The 20,512-nt window shown below is 42.3% G+C and overlaps 2 protein-coding genes across 2 annotated transcripts in view; both read right to left on the minus strand.

Annotated features, from left to right (window-relative positions):
- Positions 1-3,408, minus strand: part of esama (endothelial cell adhesion molecule a) — a 60,012-nt gene extending 56,604 nt beyond the window's left edge. The window contains exon 1 of the mRNA XM_080040739.1: positions 2,940-3,408. Coding sequence (XP_079896865.1) covers positions 2,940-3,009 — 70 coding nt within the window. The 5' untranslated portion in view covers positions 3,010-3,408. The remainder of the gene's footprint in view (positions 1-2,939) is intronic.
- Positions 3,409-9,316: 5,908 nt separating this feature from the next.
- msantd2 (Myb/SANT DNA binding domain containing 2) lies at positions 9,317-16,026 on the minus strand. The gene is made up of 4 exons (XM_080040558.1): positions 15,548-16,026; positions 14,230-14,485; positions 12,942-13,005; positions 9,317-11,957 (listed from the first exon to the last, which is right to left on the minus strand). Exons 1-4 carry the CDS (start codon positions 15,998-16,000, stop codon positions 11,015-11,017), a joined length of 1,716 nt encoding a protein of 571 aa, XP_079896684.1. The 5' UTR covers positions 16,001-16,026; the 3' UTR covers positions 9,317-11,014.
- Between the last annotated feature and the right edge of the window lie 4,486 nt (positions 16,027-20,512).

Genomic DNA, 20,512 nt, shown 5'->3' on the forward strand with positions numbered 1-20,512 from the left:
ATTTCTCTTGCCACCTACAGTTTGATAGCGTTCTCAGCTGCTGTGATTTTTGAACCAAAACAGCCAATGAGGTCTTGTTTGTGGCTTGCTGACTTCCTGCTGTAACGCTGTGGGCTACATGGGAGCCTCGGAGCAGCCAGGCTTTCCTGTCACCGCCGGCTGCTATTCATGAACGCTTCCTCCCTCTGTATCTTGACCACTCTGTGTTTTCAGGACACACCTGCAGGGCGATTGATGGTGAGTCAAATGTCGAGGTCAAGGTCAGCTACTGGGTTTGTGTCGTCCTGTTGTGTGCTGTGCTGTGCTGTGTGTGTGTGTGTGTGTGTGTGTGTGTGTGTGTGTGTGTGTGTGTGTGTGTGCGCGCGCGTGTGTGTGTGTGACAACCAATCACAGCCTGCTGTTAAACTCCACATGATTAGTCACTCACTCAGAGGCATAACTAGCAAAATGCCTTAAAGGTGTAGTCAGCTATTCTGGAGAAGGCTTGTTGTCAAAATCGCTTTCTGTCAACATCAGTGATCCCTTACCTGTCTGTACTGTATGTGCACTGAAGAAAAAAATCCAGTGTTAATATACAGCCTAGGCTCTGTAACCGGGCATGTTGCAGTGGGCCCCCCATACAGTACTTACCCTTTGTGTACATGTCCGTTTGGAGGGCCTCCGATGTGTATTAACACAAGGTTGTTTTTCAGCAAACACAAAGTACGGACATGTAGTGGATTTTGAGAAGATATTCACTCTTTTTGACAAAAAGTGTTTTTTGACAACAGGCAATCTCCAGAATTGCTGACTTCACCTTTAATAGGTAGTCGAAAACCATGATGTCATCATAGGGGTCTGTGGCATTTCTCAGGTAAAACCCCTCCTCCCCTCTGGGTGTAGAAGACCAGCCTGAGATTGCCTGCGTCAGCGCATGCCATTGTTTTGGCAACAAGAACGCTGAAAAGTTCTCACACAGTCAGGCTCTGAGCAGCCGAGAGCAAATTCAAGACACGTTTAAAGCTCTCTCGCTCGCTGTCATGTCTCACATGCAGTCACAGACCAAATGGAAAGTCGCCTTGGCCCGTTTGCTGGAACTCATACGCACCCACCTGAAGCAGATGGAGCCCACTGACTTTAATGGATATTAACGCTGAGTTAATAGTGCATGACAGTGGCGTTCGTGAGTGCCATCCACCAAAAATGTAGTTTCTGTTGATGCCCAGAGTGTAGTTAAGGAACGATTGAACGATGATTCAAAATGTATGGCGAGATGAATATGAACTTAGAGCAAAGCCTTGTTTTGTAGAGGTGATTTTTCTGTCAAATGCGCCTGAATATGACCTCCAGGCATGAGGTCTAATGGACACAATTGTACTCGAGGTTTTATAAAACTCTCAAAAAAATAAAGTACAATTTGTCTAACATATTTTTGGATATAGTATCATGAAGAATTATAATCGTCCTTTGCTGTAAAGTGTAAGCCGGATCTCCCTTTTTTTTAGACTGTTCACATTTTTTTTTTACCTGAATGAATCATTTACAACAACTTCACATTCCCTAAAAAACATTTGCAAAACACCCGTGCCCCAATTTCTCTCTTCAAATCAAAGAGATGATGGTGGGTGTGAAAGTAGGCTGTGTGTGTGTGTGTGTGTGTGTGTGTGTGTGTGTGTGTGTGTGTGTGTACTGTAACAGCCATCAGTGGAAGTAGGAGTTTATAATACGTATTGCTAGAGAGAGAGAGAGAGAGAGAGAGAGAGAGAGAGAGAGAGAGAGAGAGAGAGAGAGAGAGAGAGAGAGTGACGGCTGAGCCAATGTTGTAGCAGCCTATAAACGGATTATTCTTCCCTGGAAGACATAATCATGTGTAACACACTTGTTTCAAATCCTGTGGAAAAACAAACAGGTGTTTCAGGCTTAAAATCTCCCCCCACCACACACACACACACACACACACACACACACACACACACACACACACACACACACACACACACACACACACACACACACACACACACACACACACACACACACACCTCCCACTCCCCACTTTCCATACAGTGTCACACGTGCAGGAGAAGATCCCCCCACAAAGGGAGCTCTTCTATTCATTTTTCTCATCAGTTAGGCCTATTTAACTGTGGTGGAAATATGCCAGGAACGTTTCAATGCCATTCATCTTAAGAAATACACGCAATGTGTGGAAGAATGGAATGTCTGGAGATATTTCTGAAAGCATAGGGGCTAAAATGGGCAGAAAAAAAATGATAGAAATGTCATTTCAGTGATAAAACGAGTCTAAAATGAGTCTGTTGTAATGAATGCACACATCATTAGTGAAAATCAACGTACGTGCTTTACTTTACAAAATATCTGAATCTGAATATAAAGGCAGGCATACTGTATGTGAGTGTGTGTGTGTGTGTGTGTGTGTGTGTGTGTGTGTTATTTGGTGTGTCAATCAAACACTGAATAGGCAGTAGGCCTACTGTAGATACACGCATACATGGGCAAACGCGCTGGATAAAAATGTTCTCTCAGTGATAAAAATAAGTCTAAAAATGTTAAATGCATGCACATCATATAGTCAAATGGATATCTGAAACATTAAGGTGGGCGTGGGCCTATGTGAGTACGTGTGTTATTTGGTGTATGTAAAAAAATTAATACAAAAAACTAAAAAACTCGAATAGGCTGCACACTAAAACACTTGTATTGCTGTTTAAAGGTAAGGTGTGACGTCATTGATTGTGCCCAATATTTATATTTTCATGTAAGCAATTTTATATAGGCCTACAACAAAATAGGACTTTTGCATTGTGTGTGATAGCCTAGTTTGTCAGTTTAGGTGGCCAATTGTCTTTGTCCAGCGGATAACAATAAAGAGGAAAAATGAGAAAACGTGTTAAAAAAAAGAAAGAAAGAAAGAATAAAGAAAGAAGTTGTTGACTGACCTGAGAGCCCCCACATCACGGTGAACGAGAGCAGAGTAAGTTTCCTCCAAGTGCCACTGAAGACCTCCATGGTTCTTTTCTGTTGCCACTTGTCCCAGTGTCAGTGTCCCTCTCTCAACCCAAAAGCTTTCTATACAGAGATGTGTGCTCTGTTTCGCCTCGGGCAAACCTCTTCAAAAGTCCGTCAAGTGCTTTCCCCTTCACTCTCCAGGCAGTAGACAAGACAGGCAGGCAGACAGACAGGCAGCCAGCCAGCCAGCCAGCCAGGGGGGAAAAAGAAGAAAGGTAGAAGGTGCTTCAGGTGAGGGAATGTGGAGGGTGGAAAAGAAAACGTCCAATCCTACGGCGTAGCAGGAATTCCGCTTTTTTCTTTACCTGACTTTTGCGCTAATAAATTGAAGTGCAAATTGGTTCCCCGACTCGACTACTCCTGCTATTAACGCTCAGCTGCGTCGCCAATGTCCGTGTTATTGAGACGGCGGCGAGTCCAACTCTGCAAGTTGTCATCCTGTGTCCTTCTCTCCCGAGAGAGAGAGAGAGAGAGAGAGAGAGAGAGCGAGAGAGAGAGAGAGAGAGAGAGAGAGAGAGAGAGAAAGAGAGAGAGAGAGAGAGAGAGGGAGGGAGAGAGTAGTAGCACCTTTGCGAGCGAGCGCGCACGTCAATTTCATCTCAATGTTATTTTTTTCCTTTAACACTAGCTTCAAAATAAAACAAATTTTATATTGACATCGTCTCGGTGAACCCTTTCCTTTGACCCGCCAGCTCTTATTTTGAAAGCAAATTATACTCACATCCGTTAGTTCGTCGCTAACAGTTTGTAGTTTGACGCAGATACACCTGTCTTCTGGGTTCACAGCGTAATGTGCAGGTGCAAAGACGACTTCTCATATTAGTCTTTAATATTATTTTAAATATAATTGAATAAAAGAAAAAACGAAAGAGTAGCACAAGCACAAAACATGATAGAGTGACTGTACAATGAGACATATGATTATATTGTTAAGTCTGTTATAATAGGCCTAATAATCAGGCTATACTCATAATTTGTATTAATTTGTATAGCAGCTTGCATACAAGAAATGCAGCTCAAATTTAGACATGATATTCATATAGGCTATATTTAAAGCGATTTATTCGCCTACAATGGCGGAGCAGGTAAAAATCTGTTAAAAAAAAAAGTCTGTTTTGATGGTTTTTATCATGTTTTATCACACTTATGGATCTGAGATGATGCTAGATAACTGCTTGAAGACCGCAGTGCATTAATGTGGTGACGTAGGGACGAGCGAGGGGACTGCTAACTGCAGTAACTGACAGGAAGTTAGCTAAAAGAACCATTCCGCTTATAGCACCTTTAAAATAATACAAGGCAGAGTAGAAAAATGAATTGCATCTAGGCATGTTCAGCATGCACATTTGACCTGGTGCTGCTGGGACAGGATAGTTTAAAAAGATTATGTCTTAAAAAGTGCTGTTTAAAAATAGCAACAGAGCCTGCCTCCCTAATACCTTTGGGAAAAGCATTTCCCCCCCAAACAATGTCTCATACGCAACAGAAAATAAACAGACAGATTATAAAACAAAATCCAATAAACGCCATCCCGTTGAAGACATGTCACCCCTGACTGACCCGTTATGACCTGAATTTGCCTCTAAATAAGATGAGAAGGCAAGCCCAAACTCTAGGCAGGCATACTAGTGTGCCACTCCTCAGTTTAAAGCTATAGTGCGTAACTTCTGTCGCTCCCGTGAGGAATTCTGAGACACTGTTGTTGAATTTTACATGCAGTAAGCCTTCTGTGATTTCGTATGGATTTTATATCTTCTGCTCCACGTCCATGTTTTTTCTTGGTAGTAGAATCAACAACTGAAACATTTCCGTAAGCGCTTCTTGAGCTCTTCTTGCGCCAGTGTCAGGAGTTGACACCAGTTTGTAAACGCTGCCATACTGAGAAATACAGAGAGAGTTTTGTGGAGCTGATGGGCTTAATCAACTTTGTCTCAACCCCTTTGGCGATTGCGTGAATGTAACACACATTAATTTATATAAAAAAGTTCCGCACTGCAGCTTTAGAAACACACTGGCTCAAGCTTTTCCGTCGATAAGTCTATTTAGAGACCCCACACAATCAAAGCTCCATCCTTCCCCCCCCCCCCCAGTCTCCTGTTCTGTCATGTGTGAAGAGGTGTGGGTCTGAAAAACAGAAACACACTGGACTCAGCTTGACGGGAATTCCCAAGGTGTGCCTTTCCCCCACATCAAACACACACACACACACACACACACACACACACACACACACACACACACACACACACACACACACACACACACACACACCTTGATGTAAAGAAATATGGACTGACCTGTGCTCTGGGAGGTGCTCAGACCCCTTTATTTCATTTGCTAAGGTTGCCCCAGTTGCCTGAGCAACAGGGGCTGAGGCTAATGCAAAAGGACTGCTCAATTATGAAGGTGAACAAGGGTTACTCGTGCGATTAAATCCAAAGAAGCGGACAGGGTCCCAGCCTTATGGGGATGGGCTTTTTGTCGTGTTGCTGTAAATTGCATGTGGGCCTCTGGCTGGAATCTACAACATTGAGTGGTGGCTGTCAGAAGAAGCCTGTTGTGTATTAACGTGCTTCAACAATCATTGGGGCAGAGAGAGGGTCATAGTGGATTCTTGACCGCTTGAAGTATCTAATTCCAAGGAACGTATCAGCTCCGCTCTTACAAATTGTTCTAACTGACTGTGCCTAGAGTCCGTACTGAACTGGGGAAAAGGACATTTAGTTATGCTGCTCCTTTTTCATGGAAGAAGCTGCAAAATGCACTAAAACTTAAGGAGCTGGTCTCTCTAAACAGGTTTAAATCCCTTCTGAATGATGTTGAAGCTGGCTCTTCTGTCTGTACATGCTTTGTTTGATGATGTTCTGACTGTGACTCTATTTCTATGTTCTCTGTTGTTTTTAAATTATTGTCTGTAGCTGTGGAACTGTGCTGCTGCCTGCCTTGGCCAGGACTCTGGTTAAATAAAGGTTAAATAAAAAATAATAAATAAAATAAAAAATGTAATCTTATAAATGACAAAACTGTGTCTGGTCAAATGATGAGCAAATCCTGACACCTGGAGGCCAAATATATGGCTCATGATGGTCTAAGTAATCGCACATTAAAGATGTTTTCTTTCTCATATTTCAAATACAAATAGATGATTCAATGGACACATTGACAAGTAGCAGCTACAGTATATACAGTATGTGATGTATTTACCTCTAATCCCGATATCTGCCACTATTTTATGTAGCTGGGTTACAGCAGCAACAGTAGTCAATGTCAAAGAACACATTTTTTTTAGATTATCATGAATAAAAAAAAATCATATCAGAAAACGTCACATAACGTACCCTGAATTATCCATAATATCACAATTAGATTACCTATTTAAGTAAAGTTAAATAAAAAAGAGTAATCGTGGCAAAAATGCCACATGTAGGCTACTTAGCCTGGTCCTACCAGACCATCGAAGGGAAATTAAAATTGAGCGGGAGTAGGTAGGCGGGCGGTGCCAGGCTGAGGCTAACATGAACTGTATCTCCAGATATAATTCTGCAGATCCATTTTTTGTATACAAAAAGTATTTCCTAAATAGGCACATTTCAACAGTGCATATTTCCATACAACCATAGCCATTCATATAAATGCTAGGAGGACTGAGTCATTCAAATGTAGCGCTTAACATTCGAGATATTTTCCAAAAAGGGTTTAATACATCTGACATTGCATGCCGCACTTATCATGGCACGCTTTTTGATGCTAGTTTAAAATATTCATAGAAAGTGGAAATAGAAACGAGGAAAAGTACTGCATTCATATTCAGGTAGAAGGTATTAACCGAGGTCTCAGGTACAATGGTAGTCACTATAATTATGCAGCCGACAGTGTTTGCTCGTGCCATTCAAGACAATCCAGAGTGACACTCCCCACGGGCTGTGTGTCAGAGGCAGGAGAGCTGATCTGATGTGCAGTGGAATTTTACCGCCCATGCAAAAGATGTTCAGTCATTCAAATCGGGGCGAATACAAGACTGCTTTGAGAAAATTATAAGATTAAACGTGGAGAACGCTTGTTGTCAAAATATTTATTTGCTAAAACCAGTGAATACCTCCTCACGATCCACTACCTGTACGTTTTGAAAGTGCACGGTGAAATAAAATCCAGTGTTGTTAATACGCAGCCTAGGCTCTGTAAACTGGGGGCCCACCGTTGCTAGCAAGGTGCCCATTTACAGAGCCTATAGGCTGTGAATGAACTAGGCCATGTTTTTCAGTGAACACACACAGTACAGACAGGTAGTGGATCGTGAGGAGATATTCACTGATTTTGACAGCATGCATTTTCCAGAATTGCTGACTGCACCTTTAAAGCAGATTATTAAGTGTTGAGGACCACCATGTGAGAATCTATTGTTTTATGAGCAGATTATCTCAGATTAAACTCTGAAGGGTACAAACGTGAACACTGCATAAAAAAGTATCATTGGCTTATACTGTATGTGGGTTATCCTCCCTGCCCTAGATACTGTAGAGTTGGTTCAAAGGCCAGAGACCTGCTTATACTGCCCTTCTTATTCTTCTTATGGACACACTGTGTGCACACATACTGTACACACAGCGCATTAGCAGAGGACACTTATGGTGACTTTGTTTTATTTGGCTTCATATTTGATTCCTTATTGATGGTCTCTATAGGTCTGCACTTGAAAAAAACATTGAAAATGTTGTTGAAATGTTGAATATACTGCAGCACAAAAGAGAACAATGTATACATTTCCCTGCCTGTTTAATATGACCATGTGAAAAACCTATTACACATTGTGAAAACAGCAAACAGGCTTATTAAAATACAACAGCAATGCATAATACAATATGTGTTTACATTATGTATGTGTCATTTTACGTCAATGGTTTCAGAAATGACTGGCGCCTACAATGTAAATAAAGTAGTGAATGCTTGGCAAAATGGAATGTATTAAATATTAACTGACTAAGCAATACATGGCATTCATAACAGAAGGGCAGTATACTGTACATTAGATTCATTCTATTAAGTCTCACATTTTGGTTCCAGTTGTAAAGGCTGTTGTCTGAATGTCAGAGGCCTCATCTATCTGCACAGAGGCAGACTTACCATTAGGTAAATATAGGCCATTGCCTTGGCCCCATAAAACAACTTTTATTTTTTTAAACTTTTCAGTCATTGTCCTGTATTTTTAAAAATCAATTCATGTTTTAATTCACGACTGAAACTACTGATTGTTTGATGTATTTTGATGCTTTTGACAACATTGATTTTGGAACTTAAATTCCTGTTTTAGTTTTGTGCCTGTTTGGAGAAATATATCTGATTTCACACAGTGACCTGAAATGTAAGTCATTTCAAGTTCACGATGTGGGGATTTTCACCAATAGCTATCTACTGCCATCTCCTGGCCACATAGGCAAACTACATCCTCCAAGTCTCTACACACTCATTTACACAATGCTTTACTGACAGTCATTGACATATTCAATCACAATTCACATGGTGGTCTAAGCCATTAATTCTAGACTTGGTTCAGATGAAACACATTGTACAACCAAACAAACACAGCTCTGTAAGGCTATTATATCAGCTGATTTATGGATGTAAGCATGGTAACGTTCAGTAAGGTTCCCCATCTTAATTCAGCGTGTTATCATACCAATATATGATAATTTGCATTAAAAACAAAGTACAGTTAAGGCTAATGTCAGTGTCATTAGTTTGGCAGGTATTTGGTTGTTGACAAATTGAAGTTTAAACCCCATGCAAGGGAGAAATGAAATGCCAGAGGATTACCAAATTGATTACAATTCATCCTGAGGTAGAAATGAATATCTGTACCTTCATGGAAATCCATCCAATACTTACTTCAGTACAACTAGGGGAAAGGTCAACGGATCACCCAACATCAATAGGATTATTCCTCCTGTGGTGAATGCACGTTTGTAGAAGATTTCATTGTAAATCATGTTGCACTCTGGACAAAAAAGTGGTGAACCAGAAATCCACCCTGCACCTCTACACAGCTTGGTACGGCACCGCCACACTCACTCAGTTGAATTTACAAATGTTGATATATGACGTTTTTTAGGATGGTGAATAGCATGATTCAACTGTGAAGAATTCAGATTTTTCTTACTGACCATATCTAGGTAGAGTACTGAATTTAAGATTAACCACGGGTCAAACACATATACACACTAACCCATGTTCACTGTGTGGCAAATGGACAGTGAGTGCCCCATTTATTGTTTTTTTCAAACATGTAAACATACAAGACAGTGACGTCCAAACAATCACGTACAAGACATGGTGTCAACCAATAAAATATAAAATATCATATTCATCTTTAATATACTGTATAACCAAACAAATGAACATCGCAAGTCTGCAAAAAAGCCGGAATGCTCGAGAACATCGATATTCTTAAATATATATATATTATAGATATTACATGGTACATTTCATATACTCATTATGGACTTATCCATGGTTTTGATTCTTCTCTCTACACAGGCCTTTTCCTGGCACATTGCACATAACCTCAGGAACTCAGTTTTGATTGTTGGTCAGGGAAGAGGTAACGCCTGCAGCGTATAGTCCTAACCTTACTATCAGCCATAGAACAGTGCTCTTAGCCAAGCTTTACACCTGTGAGTAGACTAGACCCCACACACTGGCACAATGTGTTATCTGGTGCATTTACAATACCAGTATATGGGAGGGGCTAGTAACTCATCAACTCTGTGGTGTCGGTCTACTGAAATCCCCAAGCCCACCCACAGCTGCAGCTAGATATGCTCCACAACACTGGCTACTGACACACATAGAGGGCTTACTGAATACCTTTACTGCAGTTAAATATCACTGATTTCTCCTTTTGGCTGAAAACCATGGCACAAAATAAATAAATTAAATAAACAAGAGGTTGGGGGCACTCGTGGCATAGTGGTTAGAGCGCCCCCCACCCCACCCCCCCTGGAGGCTCAGGCCTCACAGTAGACCCGGGTTTGAATCCGACCCGGGTCCATTCTCTGCATGTATATATTTTAATGTGCATTAGAACTATAGAAGACACATTCAACAAGAGAGCTAAAAAGACAACCGAGACCGCTTACAACATGTGCAGGCGGAGTACAGTATGACACTGATCATCAAGAGATGCTGTGAGAAACTTGAACTTAAAATCTAAAATGGAACCTTTTTCAATTGGATTCAGCCGTGTGACAAAAGGTTTTCATGTGGTCTGGTGTTAATATGGGTCCGCTGTTGGTAGAGCCGTTGATACAGGGTGTCATATGTCATTTTGTGTGCTCAATTGAAATGCTATGGAAATAACTTTCAACTGGCCTGTGAGGTTTCTGAAGTGCTAAATTAGCTCCATAAATACTGGCAAATGCCATCTGCGGTAGCTTTGGCAAATACTGATTATTTGCCTTTTCTTCTCATTCGTTTGCGTGGAAGCATCCCATGGTTGCAGCCCCAGCAAAACATAAGGCATAAGTCAGCCGTTAAGTCTACTTTAAGTCTAAGTAAAGGCAAGGTTTTTTTTTTCAGAATAAATACAAGCTATGGTCCCCTCCGCTACACTCTCCTGAGGTAGACAGATGCATACTGCAGTAGTCACATTGCCGATCCCCACACACATTCCCTGATGAGGCAACATTTATCTACACTAAAAAAAACAAGCAGCAGAAACCTTTGTAGTGCACTAGTAGCCTTAAATAATAAGTACATACTTCATGGATTTTGCAGCTCTGTAAATACTTCAGCTACTGTTCCCATGTTTCTTCACAATACATGTGCAATACTGTGCATAGTCATTCCATAGCCTTTCCAGGGCTTCAAAGGCTTCAGAAATATGCCATACGACTCTTGCACACATCCATGCTTTTTTATAACAGACATAATTGGTCACCTCCCATTGTTGCCTTGCTTGGCTGTAACACTCACATCTTACATTAAAATGCGAAAAAACACTTGAGCGCAGTTAGGACGTTTCTTTGTTGTTGTGTTCCAAGGGATAACCCACGGCGGTTTCGAGGCACTCCACCAGGGAGCCCGCCGAGAGGAAGTCCAGCTCCACCTCGATGAACTTGACGTAAACGTTAAAGCCTTGAGCCGAAGAGGAGTCTCCGCCCCCCTCCATCTCCTGACCAATGACGGCGCAGCGGCAGTTCTCCTGCAGGAAACGCGTGACGGCCGAGCGCTCGCTGTGAACATAGTGTTTGCCGGAGGCGTGAAAGTGCTGGAAGAGACACTGCTGTATGGTCCTGTCCTCGGCTATGCCTAGATAACAGTAAGTCACTTTAAGCCCGGTGGTCCGCTCACTGTGCCCTGCACCTTCTCCATCTGAATGACTGGATTGTGCCCCGTTTTCAGGCTCGCACTGAGGTAAGCTAAAGTCTTCACTGTCGCCAAAGGGAGAGGCGCTAGCGGTGTGGTTAGCGCCAGACGACACTGCCTCATAGCCTATAGCGTAGAGGCCGTACGTCTTGGGGATGTCCCCAGGGAGGAGGTAGTGTGAGGGGCCTCTGCTGCTGCCTCCGCCCCCCGCCCTGGACCGGGAGACGGGGATCCAGCCCACCTCCATGTGTAGCTCCAGGCAGCGCGCCTCGCTGATGGTGATGTCCAGACACTTGTAGTAGACGTTCTTCCAGTTCATCTTCTGCACCTTGGTCATGACCACGCGTCCCTCGGGCTTCTCGGGGTTGAAGTACTCTCTGAGCCTCTTACCCAGAGGCACCTGGGAGCTGATCTCTGCGTGGTGGTAGCGCACGTCGGGGCGCCAGCGCGTGTCGTAGCCCACGCCGAAGATGGCCAGCTTGTTGGAGAGGTGCAGCCGCGAGAACTCTGTCCACGTCTGGAAGTGTTCCCACTTCAGCTGCACCGACTCCAGGATGCGCGTCACCGTCTGCATGGTGTCAAGCTTTCTGCAAGAGGACCAAAGACACATACCGGTCATAATAATAAAACTGATACACGATTTCCATGTTAGAAGGTGTCATGCAAGCAGTAACATGGTGGATAAGTATTCAGCCTGGTTTGGGAAGCAACTGTGGCATTTGTGCTTCTATTGGGCTTTTATTCATTTATTATTTTTATCTATTTATTTACTGTTTTTTAATATTTTTTTTAACTTTTCCTATATTTTGTGCATTGTGCTTCTTTTTGTTCAGTTTTCACCTGTTTTACTTATGTTTTGTTTGATGCTTTTTAGGTGTTTGTATTGCATTTTTTTATTTGGTGCATGTAAAGCAGTTTGAGCTGCATTTTATGTAGGAAGGGTGCTAAACAAATAAAGATTGATTTTTTTTATTATAAATATATTTTCTGTGAACTCGGCTCCATTTATTTTTTGCCAGGCAAGTCACTGCATTATTATAGAAGCTCAATTTTAGAATAATATTCAAGCAACAGTATCTCTCCAGAGGATAGACTTATCACATCCTTCAGTCTCTTGTGACGCCTTTAACACAGTAAGTAAGGGCTTAAGGACCAATTCAAAACAAAAGAACACCTATAGTGTCATGGGGATTCCTTAAAGCCCTCAAACATGTAGGGTATTAAAAATGGTGGATTGGTTAATCCCAGTGGTAGTATATAAAAAGACACTGTGGCATACAGTACTGCACACGAATACATACAGGAGATTTACCAAGACTGTTAACATCTTTTGCTAAAATCATTTGCTCGACTGTATGTTTAACTGACAGTTTGAGATTAAAATTTGGGAGGAATAACTGCAACAAGATATAAATCAATCCTGTGAGTACTCGCAGACAACTGCCTTTGTTAGCTTTTCAATATCTATGTGCAGTGATTAGGCTAATTGACAACAAAGATCTTTATATAAAAGCTACAGTGCGTAACTTCTGTTGCCCCCATGAGGGAAGTCTGTTCTACTTAAGACTTACTGGGTTTGTTCTGACAGCTCGGCCTGCATCTGCAGAGCTCTGGTCTTAGGCACCGGGATTTCTTCTAGAAGAGGAAAACAATCACACATGTCAATCCAAACCACATTATTTCTGTGTGTGTTGTTCATTTCTATCCATCCACTGCTTGTCCACCACCACCACCCCAGTGTTGTTTTTGTCAACAAAATGTATGACTAAATATCGTCGTCAACTAACCTTTTTCACGTGACAGTGACGAGACTAGACGAAAATAGTCACAGATAATATTGACTAAGAGAAGACTAAAAAGCTCAAGACATTTAGTCGACAGAAACTTGACTAGACTTAAAAGAGTTTAAACGTGACTAAGACTAATAAAAACTAAAATTAAAGTTTGACAAAAAGACTAGACTAAAACTAAAATTAAAACAGGCCGCCAAAAACAACACTACTCCTGTGTTCCCTGCTCTCCTGATACATGCAAAGTCATGTTGAAAAAGTATTCCTTGTTTTCTGAACGAGTAGTAGCCCTGTTTGTGGACGTCTATCCATCAAAACTATGACGTAGGTCCTTAGCAACGGTCATTATACCCCTGTTATTGTAGCTCTAGCATTCAAGCACATTGTTTCTCTTAATTAAACTTGAATGTAATGTACATTTTTTTCTGGCATTGTCATTTGAAGCTATTTTATTTAGGCCTATTTATTTTATATAAATGTACGTCATTAGACAGGAGATTTTGAAACATGAAGAGAAGCTGTCCGAGCTCCACCAGACTGCTGTTCAGGTTGAGGAATCCGGCATTCTTACATGTTTGGTAGCTCAAATAAATATGATGTAAATTCAATCAGAGCGTCTTCCGTGTCTGGTATTGCATGTATTCTTGAGTCTATAAGGTAAAAATAATATAATAAGATAAGATAACCTTGTTTGACTTGTGAAATGGGGGACTTAAAGAACATTTTGATTTTGGCTGTACTATACTAGGTAATTGTACTATATTAACTGGGTATAATTGCATTACTAAAAAGACTAAAATACAAAAGTCATTGACTAAGACCAGACTTAAATGTCATCAGCTTTTGTTGACTAAGACTACACGAAAATAGTCCCAGATAATTCTGACTAAGAGCAGACTAAAAAGCTCAAGACTTTTAGTCAACTGAAACTTGACTAGACTAAAAAGAGTTTAAACGTGACTAAGACTAATAAAAACTAAAATGACAATTTGACACAAAGACTAGACTAAAACTAAACTTAAAACAGGCCGGCAAAAACAACACTACACCACCCCCACCACCCACTCACCCGTCTCCATGTCTCCCTCCTGGAAGGCTGAGTCTAACACTTGGTTGCACCAGTCCTCCTGGGAGAAGTCTCCCAAGGTGCTGCCGTCTGACTCCATGTCCTGATAGAGTCCACTGCTGTTGATGAGCACGGGGGCACAGCTCTGAGAGTCCCAGCCCCCCTGACCAAACACCTTCTCCAGCTGCTCGATGGTGTAGCTGCTCTTCCTCTTGCCGATGCCGTGCTCCTTCACGCGGCTGTAGCAGCGCCGCAGGGTCTAGGTGTGTGTGTGTGTGTGTGGATGGATGGATGGGAGGGAAGAGAAAAAGGATTGTTCAAGTTATCAGTCAACTTTCCCTGCGTTCCAAATCGCATACTCTTTCTTTTTTCCTATTCTACATACTGCATCTGACCATAAACATAATCTAGTTAGGATGCAGTAGGCATACACTTGCGACATATTTATGTATTTCCTCGTAACATTGCGCCTTGATCTTGCCCCTACTCTTTGCAGAGATAGATGTATACATACTTTTTACATCAGATTTTTAAAGGTGTAGTGCGTTGCTTTGGACGTGTCAAAACTGGTGACATTTGTGGAATTGTGCTGGGTGATAAAGATGCACATATTAAGGAAGGTGGCTCTTTATTGTGTCAAGACTTAGGCACACCTGTGCAACAATACAACTGTCTACAGCATCTCCAGATTTTGGAGAATGATTGTTGTCAAAATAAGTGAATATCTACTTGCTACCTGTAGCTTATGTGCCCTGCAAATCCACTGTTAATACACAGCCTAGGCTCTGTTAACTGGCATGTTGCTAGCTACAGTGGACCCCCTTTGTTTATATCCCCTTTGTTTACCAGTTTACAGAGCCTCTGCTTTGTATTAACACCAGTTTTTTGTTCAGCGCGAACACAGTACCAACAGGTAGCGGATTGTGAGGAGATATATTTTCTGATTTTGACAACAAGCATTCTCCGATATCACTGACTCCACCTTTTCAAACACATCACATCTGGGTATAACAATACAGGTGGGATTCTACATCCCTGAGTGAGGTGTGTCGACTACAAACTGACATGTATCACTGTCAACTGACTGACACATTATGGGCTAATGGCTATCGGTGTCAGTGTGTCAGCATAACACCGGGCCTGGGCATATTAACAGTGACTGAAATGGACTGCGAACCACTCCTTGTCCAACATGGTTGTAACTCACAATTCAAACTCCATCAGCTGCCTCTCAGCCATTGTCGGAGGATGAGCATGTAGCCTACCGGTACCATTGAGTGTCTGTGTGTCACTGTCACATCCTAACCTTCCATCCTTTTACCTTCATCCTCTCCCTGCACTGGGAGGGCGTCCTCTCGTAGCCCAGCTCTGACAGGGCTCTGGAGACCCGCTCGTACATGGCCGGTCCGGGGGCCTTGCCGGAGAACACGGTACCCGCCACCTCCAGCTGCTGCATCCGCGCCTCCGTCAGCCTCTCGTTGCCCCACACCGCTATCAGTGCGTTGGTCTCGGAGGGAGTCCACGACATCCCCCGGCAAGCCGTGAAGCTGTTGGAGGATGATGAGGCCGCGGTCCGCCCCGCCGCCCCCGCCGCCGTGTTACCCCCCGAACAGCTCACGTTCAACGGCGAGAAGCGGTTAGGCGTGGACGGGTCGGAGTGGTATTGATTGCTGTCACTTAGGTCCTCGGACTCCGGGGACGGCGCCTCTGTTTTAGGGATTTTTAGCGGCGTCGATATCTCTGGAGAATGCTCCGCGGTACTGGACGCCGCCATGTTTCCTCTGTTGCTAAGGGAGGGCGAGGGGGAGGAGGGAAGGTGACGCGCTTTGACTCCGGAAGGCATGGAGAAAAATACGGCGTGGATCCTGACAGGAGGTCTACAAAAGTGGATCCTAGACGGGTTTGAAGTGACTGACTCAGTTTAAGCGTCATATTTGCACCCCGACTTACGTTGAATCGACAGGGCCCTGGGCGTAGTAATGGATAGGCACAAAAGGCACATGGGCCGTGCACACATTTTTTTGGGGCAGACAGGGCCGGTCCTATAGCTTACATCTGGGGGCCCTTGCAGGATTATTTTGGGGCCCTGGCATGCAGTGGATAGTGAAGGTTGCCACTATGAACTAGCAATCAATGCATACAATGCATTCGGTATGCAATCATAACTCAGACAATTGTATTTGATCTGTACCTACCTAGCCTAGCTCTTTTAACATGATGGGCCTACAGAAGTGGAACACAGCTGTATTGATAATTACATCAAGAGTAGGCTAATTGAATCAATAAATACACTGTTCAAACATTGAGCCTTAGAAGTTAATTTTATTTATTTGTTAATTTAAACAAGGAAGGCCTACATTGAAATTCGTTCTTCATAGGCTACCCACTCTCAAGATAGCTACCACACTTTGGAGGGGTTTAGAGCGCAGGGCCATGCCATAGTACGGCACCCCTGGAGCAGTTCTGGGTTAAGTGCCCTGCTCAAGGGCACAGTGGTAGAGATGGTGGGCACCGTAGGTGAAATAGCAGCCATCACTAGTTTTACAAAGAACACCCTCCTGTCCGGTACCGGCGGGGATCCAACAAGCGACCTCATGGTTACTGGTCGGCCCACTTTCCTCTAAACACCAGAGAAACATATTGGATGGGTGGGTGGATGGATAGATAGATAGATAGATAGATAGATAGATAGATAGATAGATAGATAGATAGATAGATAGATAGATAGATAGATAGATAGATAGATAGATAGATAGATAGATAGATAGATAGATAGATAGATAGATAGATAGATAGATAGATAGATAGATAGATAGATAGATAGATAGATGTAAGCAGCTGATCAATATGAAAAATCTGCTAAATTGAACACCTAAAGTCGCTGTTACAAGGCACCAGCCATTTTATGAAATAATGAGTCAGAAATCATTTAGATAATGTAGATAGACTGAAACCAAGATTTTATTTATTTATTTATTTGTTAGGGACAATGCATTTTCATGAACAGCTGTAACAATTACATCTGTAAAAATGCCAGATTTTAGCAAAAGTGCTCATTTTCATCTGTTGTCCCTAGGCAAGATGAATGAAAGGAGTGAATAAAAAGGGGTAAATGTAAATTAAAAAACAATTGTTCACAAAAAAGATAATGTAGGTTGACAAAATAACAACACCTCACTTACTGACTTTCATCAAGCCAGTGAGACACACAAACACTGGCAGATCATTCTCAATTCTTTGACTGAATATATAAGAGGGCTTATTAATATGATGGTGTATAGGGCCACTGTGAGAGAAAGCAGAAAACAACGTCAGAAATGTTCTGCTTGCTCGGACTGGGAATCAAACCCTGGTCTCCTGCATGGTCCTTGACCCCAAACTTTCTCAACCAAACAAGAAGAGTGTGAAAATGGAGCGTAGCGTTAGTTCAGGCAGGGTACGGAGTCAAGCGGCTGTCATCTGTGCACGTCAGCTGACAGCCATAGTCTGCCCCTATAGCACCCCATTGGCCATACACTCAAAGTGGCGCCCTTATTTAAGCTGCTCTAGCCTGCTTACTGGTGCTGCTTCCTCTGCAAGCTCTTGCAACCCACCTCCACCCCATGGAGGTCAGAGGGATGGCTCTCTCTGCCTTAAAGCTTTCCACGTGTGCGCGCGGAGGGTGTGGAGATCCTGGATCAGAACCATACCGCCAAACTTAATTACTGCAAAGTTTCTGCTGATTGAAATAAACTTCTATTTTTGACTAAAGTATTCCTGTCTGAACACTCTTTTAATAGACAAAAAAGAGGAAGGGGCTTGGACAATTTCAATCTGAATATTGTCTAATAAAGGCTTAATCAACACAGCAATTATAAGAGCAACAATAAATACATACATGCAAATTTCCCCTGATGATTATACAACGAGACCTTCAGTGAAAAGAGTGCGATTTCTATGAAGTTAATTAATGCCTTTGCTCTGGTCTGAAGAACCCTCACCAACTCAGACCAAACAATTTACGGCAAGCAGAGCGGAAAAAGGCTTTCAGTATCTTTCTCTTTTGGCTTTTGCGGGCTCCTGTTAAAAAAAAAGGGTCTAAGTGGCTAGTTGGCATGAGAGCTGAGTTTTGATGACCCCATGACCCTGGCTCTTGTGCCAGCAGCAGGGCATTGCTCTCCAAATGTTCTTGTTTAAAAGGTATTTTAAATGTACTGTATTTGTTAACAGATACATGAGATGCTGGAGTTCCTATGAAGATTATGTTTGGACTCTTTGATGGAAGTAAGACAACTCGGAGAACAGAAAAAATACACCTATAGTTGATGACTTGAGATTAGGATCGCTGAGACACATTTCACAATATTGTATAGGCTCCTTTATAAGCCAATCAAGTTGTCTCTTGGGTCTCACAGTTATCTCAGAAGCTGTTTATTTCAGAAAGATAAGTGCAGAGAGAGAGAGAGAGAGATAGAGAGAGAGAATTATACTAATTATAAGAACTGTAGCCTATAATTACTAAAGGGTGTATCTCTGGTATTGTTATAATGTCAGTGTAGCTATATACAGTACTGGTTTACTGAATTCATTGATTAGATACATGCTTAATAAATGATGGCCCTTTTGAGATATTTTAGGGTTTTGTCGAATTCATTTTGAAAAATGCCTTTAGACCAATTTTTTTTTTGTACTATATACTCTGTAACACTGGGTCTGGGCTGTGAATGAGACCTTTTATTGAATTTTGAGACCATAATTGCACATTTGACAGACCAATCGATGGATCATGTCATTGTTTACTTCATCTTTTGCATGACACTGTTTGATTGACCTCCCTCGGGGACGTCAAGTCACTGCAGCCTGCTCTGCCATCTGGGCAGTGTGTGTGTGTGTGTGTGTGTGTGTGTGTGTGTGTGTGTGTGGACGCTGAGGTCCTGACCTGGCCAAAGGGAAGAGAATTGTTTAGTTGAGGTGTACATACTAGCTGTCCAATAATGGTCACCGACAGGAAACAGTGGACAGTCTTAACCTTAAATGTCAAAACTGCAGCTGTCATTCAGATGTCAATATCTGCTGTCAGGATGAGAGACGAAATACGCCTGAAATACCTTGTAGCCTGCCATTCACATCTGATTCATTTGTAGACACTGCCATACTGAGAAATACAGAGAGAGTTTTTTTGGAGCTCATATAGGCTTAAACAACTTTGTATCAAAGTGACCGGAATTAATTTATATAAAAAAGTTACGCAATATAGCTTTAAACAGACATCAATGAGCCATAGATGTTCTTCCATCACCATGAACACACACACACACACACACACACACACACACACACACACACACACACACACACACACACACACACACACACACACACACACACACAGTAGTGTATTCTTGACACAATGCCACATGCTTTCAATACGCACTTGAGCATGTTTATTAATCAGTGGCACAGCTCTTTTTTTTTCTGCATTTTTCTGCTTTATTGATAGTGCAGAGAGACAGAGGTGAAATGGGGCAGAGAGGGGAATGACATGCAGAGGACGACCGCGGGCGGGAATCGAACCCGGGTCTGCTGCTGGGCCCGGCCCGGGGGGGGGGGGGGCGCCCTACCAACTGAGCTAAGGGCGCCCCTGGCACGGCTCTTTTGACAGCAATGTCTTTGCACCACTTTACTTCTGATCACATATGTAGTCGCCCTGCATGTGCGCTCTTCTGTCAAGTCCTTTTAAAAAAAAAAAATCATGAACAACATTTTGCCTTTTAAAATGAACGTTATTTCATCCAAAAACTCAGCATGCACAATCACCTCCTTGAGATTAATTTATTCATCCGAAATTACTTAATGCTATTATGCTAATATATGTCCGTTTGAATAGCATTGAAAGAAATACCGAAGATGTCCTTGCCCGGATTCTTTTTTTTTCCATTTGTACATTCAAATTCATTAGGGTCAAGTCTTCTGTGGCCTCATTTTGTCTTTTAATATTCCTGGAAGCACATCCGAACAAAATAGTGAGGATCTGTGTTAATCTATGTACCATCAAGAGAGGGCCATTATATGCTGGGGGACATGTATAGACATAACTTAAAGGTAATGAGATGAGACTTTTATTTGCACACGTTCACCGTTCTTGTGCCTTTTGGCTTTGCTGACGCCTCATGAATTTTGAAGTTTGAAAACAGATTTTCTTTTTGTAATTAGAGAATGGTTGTGATTGTAATCCTGGTTTTCTTACCATCAGAGGGATGATTTGCTTTTTCCCCCCAAAACTTGAATTGATTTTCTTAGAGATTGG

Source organism: Ammodytes marinus, assembly GCF_949987685.1.
Source record: "Ammodytes marinus genome assembly, chromosome: 14".
Lineage (NCBI taxonomy): Eukaryota > Metazoa > Chordata > Actinopteri > Uranoscopiformes > Ammodytidae > Ammodytes > Ammodytes marinus.

What these genes read in the sequence shown, in the direction of transcription:
- msantd2 (XM_080040558.1), bottom strand. Translation starts at nt 16,000, where the DNA reads ATGGCGGCGTCCAGTACCGCGGAGCATTCTCCAGAGATATCGACGCCG. An exon ending in GGAGGGAGACATGGAGACGG is followed by an intron (nt 13,006 to 14,229) that starts GTGAGTGGGTGG and finishes TTCCTCTTCTAG; the next exon opens with AAGAAATCCCGGTGCCTAAG. An exon ending in GAGCTGTCAGAACAAACCCA is followed by an intron (nt 11,958 to 12,941) that starts GTAAGTCTTAAG and finishes GTCCTCTTGCAG; the next exon opens with AAAGCTTGACACCATGCAGA.